Below are 6365 nucleotides of genomic sequence, written 5' to 3' on the forward strand. Positions count from 1 at the left end.
GCATTCCGAGCATGACCAGGTCGCTCGGCCACGGACCGATGCAACCCGATCTTGGAAACAAAAGCGCTGACAGCCGGGTGTCGACACCAACTCGGAAGCTATCCTAGTTGGCAACGAGTGTAACTAAGAATCAACTTTATTAACAAAAAAGCAAGTGTTAAGAAATCTCGCGAGTGTTGACCTTATTCCCTGCGGATTGACGAACCCCGGTGCCGGCCTATGAGATCCATTTTACGGCACGACACATCTGTTTATACACATCAGATAAGATAAACTTGTCGCATGATATTAGATGAACCTGACTTTGCAACGGAGATGTTACTTGACACGCAGTTACATTTCATCTCAATTTTAATCAACATCAATTTATTTATCACCGCGTCATTTTAAAATCAATTCGCCAGAAATGTGAAGAATTTTGAAACGTGAAATACGATTCTAAATTGTGCCGCGCTATTGAAGATTTGATAAGGAAATTTTTCACAGTGTAATTAATATTATAAGATTGTACAATTTGATGTAGTAGGTACTATACAAATTTCGGAATGAAATATTTTGGCATTTATCGAAAAGATAATTCGAGAAAAGTACAAACTTAAACAGGTATACATGTCTGTTTGAAAGTCAAAACAAAATACATATATATCTATTATCTATATTATTTGTTATACAATTTTATGCAACACGTGCATGGAAAGTGCCCCATTACGCTCTACGCGTGCGTGATAGACCACTTTCCAGGCACTTGCAACATAAAATAGGGAGTGTAAGTCGTGTGTAAAGATGAAAATTCCCGGGTGCGGAGCTTACGCACGAGCCGAAGGCGAGACTTGTTACACAAATAACTATTTCACAACACCTCCACGGAAAGTTCGACTTTTTATGCCTGTAGAGAGGGGCGAAAGTGACCAATTTCACGCCAGGGCGGCATCATAGCGAGCGGAAAGTAAGCCCTGGCGTGAAATGGCCACTCTCGCCCCTCTCTAGGCATGGAAGTCGAACTTTCCATAAAAGAGTTGTAAAAAATATCGTGTGCATCTCGGGTCGAAAGCTTTTTCAGACTCGTCTGAAAAACGCTGCTTTCTCCCCTTGGTGCACAATATACTATAAACTCTCGATATGCGCAGCCCGGTAACGTCGTGAGCCGTGATCATGCGCCTCGAGAAGCGTCGCGCGCGATTATTCGTCGAGGCACCCCGCCTCGCGAAAGGAACACGTGTTCGACGCGCGAGCATTAGCAACCCTATAATCAAAAACTAAAGCTTGAAAATAGAGTCACGTTCCGCGTGATTGGCCGAATAAGTGTATTCTCCGGTTTTTCCACGGCGCGACCGCCGAATGGAGAGTCTCGGAGCCGGCAGAAGACTTTGAATCGTCGGCTCGTTCGTACGATAGCTGACGACCTTTGATAAAGTGTCGTGTCGTGCGTTGTTCTGTGATTCTAAGATTGAAAATTGTTTGCGTGCGGTAATACTGAGTTGGTGAGCTGACGCCCGTATCATTTTCGCGATCGCCCTCGGCCTCGCGAGGAAGATCTCCGCGTGTACGCGAATTTCTCCGGGCGTCGCCTTGCTCCACCTTGTGCACGAAATAAACGTTTTTGTTAATAACGACACGAGTTATCTCAAGTTTTTCTCCCGCTCACGATCCTTCAGCGAATCTGAGGATTCGCGCAACCGACTGTCTTCGCGCTCATCTCTGAGCATATCCCGGCATTTCAATTAGGACGATCTCGTCGAGATCGGCTCCCGAACAATGTCAAAGATATTTACAAAACTTATTTAGCAAAAGAGTGAAAATGACGATAGTGGAAGATAGAAGTTTGAGCGAGACACTTGCGACAAAAGACTCGACAAAAATAACAAAATCGGAAGAACTAGACGACATCGGACCGCTAAAATTGAAAGTGTATAAAAAGAGATGGCTAATGCTGGCCATCTACATGATTTATACTGGATCGAACTCTTCTCAATGGATAGAATACTCGATTATAACTAACATAGTCACTAGGTATCGCTATTTCCTTAAAATAAGAACGGTTTTGAACGTAAACACATCAATACTTTTCTTGTATATTTTTTAGGTATTATGGAGTGTCTTCCTTGATGGTTGACTGGACCTCGATGTCGTTCATGGCATTTTACGCGGTGTTTATATTCCCAGCGTCGTATGTGACTGACAGGTGTGGTCTGCGACGGACCCTTATCATAGGCACCGGCTTAAATTGCTTGGGTGCCTGGATAAAAACCTTTTCCGTTCAACCTGATAGGTTTCACGTCGCTTTCGTCGGTCATTCGGTAGTCGCGCTCGCCCAGGTTACATACATCTCTTAATTTACCCCATTAATCTTCTTAAAAAAATCTTGACCGTTACGACTTAATTCTTTTTCTCTTCTTTTTTTTATATCCTTATCCCATTATTACTCTGTAATTCTCTGCCACGGACAGAGAATAGTAATTACTTTATTTCATATTAGACTATGGTCCTGCCGTTACCAGGACGCATAGCCGCGCAATGGTTTCCTTTTACTGAGCACTCGACCGCTACGTCTTTGGGTATTTTCGGCTATCAACTGGGAATATCATTGGGTTTTCTCTTAGGGCCTATAATAGTGAAGAACCACGAGAGCCTGGATGACATTGGCAAAGATTTGTCACGTTTATGCTGGATCGTTGCAGTCGTCGCCACGATTGCATTTGCTCTAGTGCTTATATGTGAGTTCATAATCTATTACAAATACAGCAAGTATAATAGTATATTTGCCAATCATATAAGTATTTATAATTCTTATCTACTGTGATGTATAACACAGATCCGAGTTTGACGTAAAAAATATTTTTCTAGATTTTTTATAATCTTCTAATGTATGAAAGGCCATTCTTTAACTCAATAGAATAATATAAAATTTGTATCTTTATTTACTCGTTGATGTGTTAAAGATAAATGAGATTTAAGTGTCGCTTTTAAACAATCATTATTGATATCCGTTAAACTAAAATAATCCTTTATAGAGGTTAATTACAGAAAGTTATTCTTCAATATAGCTATCAAATTTTCAACGTAACTAAATTTTCCAATACAGCCGATAATCCACTTTAATCTCGGTCTCTTTATTCGGGCTTATTTTTATATATCTTAGCTAACTGCAAGAGGATAAACTATTAGTTAATTAAAGAGATCGCTCACGTTCCAGAAAAGATTATCTCGTTTTAATCTTTTCAATGTGCTTTCGCGTCAGTATTTCAGGACGAACCGAAATTACCGCCAAGCGAGACACGGGCGCTGCAAAAAATGAGTCGGACGAAGAAAAAAGAGGAATTTGCGATGACAATTAAGAGACTCTGCAAACACAAAAACTTCATTATGCTGTGTAATTCCTACGGTTTGAACAACGGCGTTCTGAATGCCGTGTCTACATTACTCAATCAGATATTCCTCGCACACTTCGTGGTAAGCCATCAGTGAATCTCAATGATGCAGCAGATCAAACATAAAAAGAAAGAGAAATTCAAACAAATATTATGAATTTACGTAAACAACAAATCTAAAGATATTTTCGTATATTTTGTACATGTATCTAAAGTTATGGCATACATGCATATACTGCGCATATGTTTTAGAACGGAGAAGAAGATGCAGGCAGAATTGGCTTAGCTATAACTCTGACCGGTATGGCCGGTTCTGTCAGTTTCGGTATCATCCTTGATAAGACGCATAAATTTAAGTAAGAAAGACATTTACAATTGTGTTAGAAATCCAATTTAAAAATGTATCTTTACTTTATTATAAATCATGAGTTAGGAACGTTGACTAATAATTTATATTTCCAGAGAAACTGCCGTAACAGTTTATTTTCTTTCATTATTTGGTCAAATACTATTCGCGGTATCTATATGCCTTGGCATAAAGTGGATGGTATATGTCTCAGCGATTTTCTTAGGGTAACGTATCGACATTTATATATTTATACGCGATTGGAAAATTATAATCTAATAATTTAAAAAATGTATTGTGTAAAACTACACGTAAATAACAAAAGTTCATTTTTTGACAATTTAGTAAAATGTGTATAATTGCATTTAATATAATTTATATTTTAAACATTATCTTCTCTATTATGTTTCTTTAGGGAATAACAGTATATCTATATTATATTTTTGGTATCATTTGTTTCAGATTCTTCATGTCGGGATATCTGGCGTTGGGATTTGACTTGAGCATCGAATTTACATACCCAGAATCGGAAAATATACCCGCAGCATTTCTCAATATAACGACTAGCATTTACGGCATTACACAAATTATAATATTTGGATTATTACTGAACGCATACGGTGATATTCCAGTGCACATCGGTTTATGCTTGGTTTTACTGTTCGGTCTCATTTTGACCGTCATAACGAAAGACGAACAACGACGACAAGATGCGAGGAAGAAAGTTCAGTATCAAGAACTCGCAAAAATTGAGAAAAATGTCGACGGCGTTCCAGAAACTAATCAATTAACTTATAATATTAATTAGTAGATACAAATAATATCAAATCTTTTAATACTGATAAATTTTCGAACACATGGAATTTTATTCACATTCTAATTTTTCATGAATATTAGTTTTTGAGCCAGAGTGGACTCATTTTTTGTAACATTTGGCCGTATCATGGCTTTATATCAACAACACCAAAAATCAATAACAAGGAGAAATACTCCTTCTGCTGCCAGCATACTTTTTTCTAATATGTATGAAACTATTTATCTTTATTAAGATACAATTTTAGATATAAGTATGGTTTTATTTTTATTATCTAACAATGAGTTCTATTGCCTAGGAAAAAAAATTTACTTTAAATTCTTTTAAGTTAAAAGATTCATTATATTATTTTAATGTATTTGCAATAAGTACAGTTCAATAACTTTGAGACGTATTCGCGAGTTCTCATTATAATTCTATTAATATTTTTATAGTTAAATAACTATTAATTTTTATTTATTGTATTTCTCTGTATATACGTGTACAAGTGTAGCTCTAAGCATATTAGCACACCAAATTTGTAAATAATGCAAAACGAGTCCGAAATGAAATATCTGTCAATTCTTTATAGCTTATCCATTTTAAGATAACGGATACATGAAGTTCTGCATTTATTTTTAATACAATTATAATGATACGTAAATATATATCTCATAAAATTTTCACAAATCCGTTATCTCATTAATACTTTTTGTCACTCACCGATCGACAGTAGACAGTTGTCAGCCACGTTGTAGCTACGATCTGTAATATACAAACATAAGAGTCAAATTAAAACGGCGTTCAAAATAATCAATAATTTATAAAATACTTTTTATATGCATATAGAATTTCTTAATGGTTTTTTATTAAATATTTATTAAATTATAAATTTTTCAAAAAAGTTCTGCATAAGAATAAATTTTTATAAAATTTTAGATAAATTTTTTCTCTAATTATTATTTTTAAATAATTAAAACAAAACGGCTAATTTTACGCAAGTATAAAGCAATAGCTTACCGCAAAGTTGTTCCACCGGCGTCCGATACCTCTCGAGGCCTCCTTATATCCTCCTCTGAGGTTCTTCCATCTAAACCCCTTCTTTTACATCACACAACAGAGTATATGTCTACAAGACTGATCTGTAACATATAAAAATATTCAAATAAAAATAGTGTCTGAAATAAATATCCTATTATCCCAATTTTAATATAATTTGTACTATAAATTTTAATTATTCATAAATATTTAGAAATATTTTATATATTAACAAGTAATATTTTATATATATTTATTAATATTAATCACAAGTCATAAATATAATTTATTAAATATTTAAAAAAATCTCCAAATTTAAGCCAAAATATTTTAAACAATAAATAAGTAAAATAAGTAAGTCTGTTTCTTCTTTTTCGAAGAAGTTCCTGAAATGGTGCAATAAGTTAGAGTGAGACAAGTATATTTTGTTTCACTCTAACTTATTGCACTAGTGCACCAGTTCAGGAAGTTCTTCGAAAAATAACAAACGGAGTGGAATACGACCGTATGAGATGTAATATACAATCAAATTACGGAAAAGCCGTTAAAATATTTCATTATTATTACACAATGCATTAGACATTTAATACACAATTACGTACAGTGATCTGAAAACGACATGCTGCGCAAATAAATAATTATTTTCATTTTTTAACAATTAATAAATAGATTAATAAAATGCTCACCTCATCTGTTACACCTGGCCGTCTCTTCGACTCCTTCTTTTTTCTTCTTTCTCCGTATTTCTTCGTGACACTTACATCTGTGTTTCCTAAAACAAACAAAATATTGATTACAATTAATCGATTACAAACAATCA

General features: G+C 35.0%; 1 protein-coding gene across 3 annotated transcripts; it reads left to right on the forward strand.

The window, feature by feature from the left end:
• The first annotated feature begins 359 nt into the window (after window positions 1-359).
• LOC112465895 (feline leukemia virus subgroup C receptor-related protein 2-like) lies at window positions 360-4802 on the forward strand. Of its 3 annotated transcripts, none has more exons than XM_025033666.1 (8): window positions 360-603; window positions 1786-2010; window positions 2084-2315; window positions 2477-2714; window positions 3239-3450; window positions 3621-3724; window positions 3831-3941; window positions 4177-4802. In XM_025033666.1, the coding sequence occupies exons 2-8, from the start codon at window positions 1799-1801 to the stop codon at window positions 4520-4522; spliced, it is 1455 nt and encodes a 484-aa protein (XP_024889434.1). In that variant the 5' UTR covers window positions 360-603; window positions 1786-1798; the 3' UTR covers window positions 4523-4802. The 3 variants fall into 3 exon arrangements, with proteins under 3 accessions (XP_024889434.1, XP_024889435.1, XP_024889436.1); XM_025033667.1 differs by having other exon boundaries at window positions 360-487; XM_025033668.1 differs by lacking the exon at window positions 360-603 and adding an exon at window positions 889-1481.
• The last annotated feature ends 1563 nt before the right edge of the window (window positions 4803-6365 follow it).

This window comes from Temnothorax curvispinosus, unplaced genomic scaffold (assembly GCF_003070985.1).
Source record: "Temnothorax curvispinosus isolate PA1 unplaced genomic scaffold, ASM307098v1 QBEX01015627.1, whole genome shotgun sequence".
In the NCBI taxonomy this organism is placed as follows: domain Eukaryota; kingdom Metazoa; phylum Arthropoda; class Insecta; order Hymenoptera; family Formicidae; genus Temnothorax; species Temnothorax curvispinosus.

Excerpts from the sequence above, each read along its gene's own strand:
- LOC112465895 (XM_025033666.1), top strand. The coding sequence starts at position 1,799 with ATGACGATAGTGGAAGATAGAAGTTTGAGCGAGACACTTGCGACAAAA. Across the intron at positions 2,715-3,238 it reads ATTTGCTCTAGTGCTTATAT|TATTTCAGGACGAACCGAAA; the intron begins GTGAGTTCATAA and ends CTTTCGCGTCAG. Across the intron at positions 3,942-4,176 it reads GTCTCAGCGATTTTCTTAGG|ATTCTTCATGTCGGGATATC; the intron begins GTAACGTATCGA and ends CATTTGTTTCAG.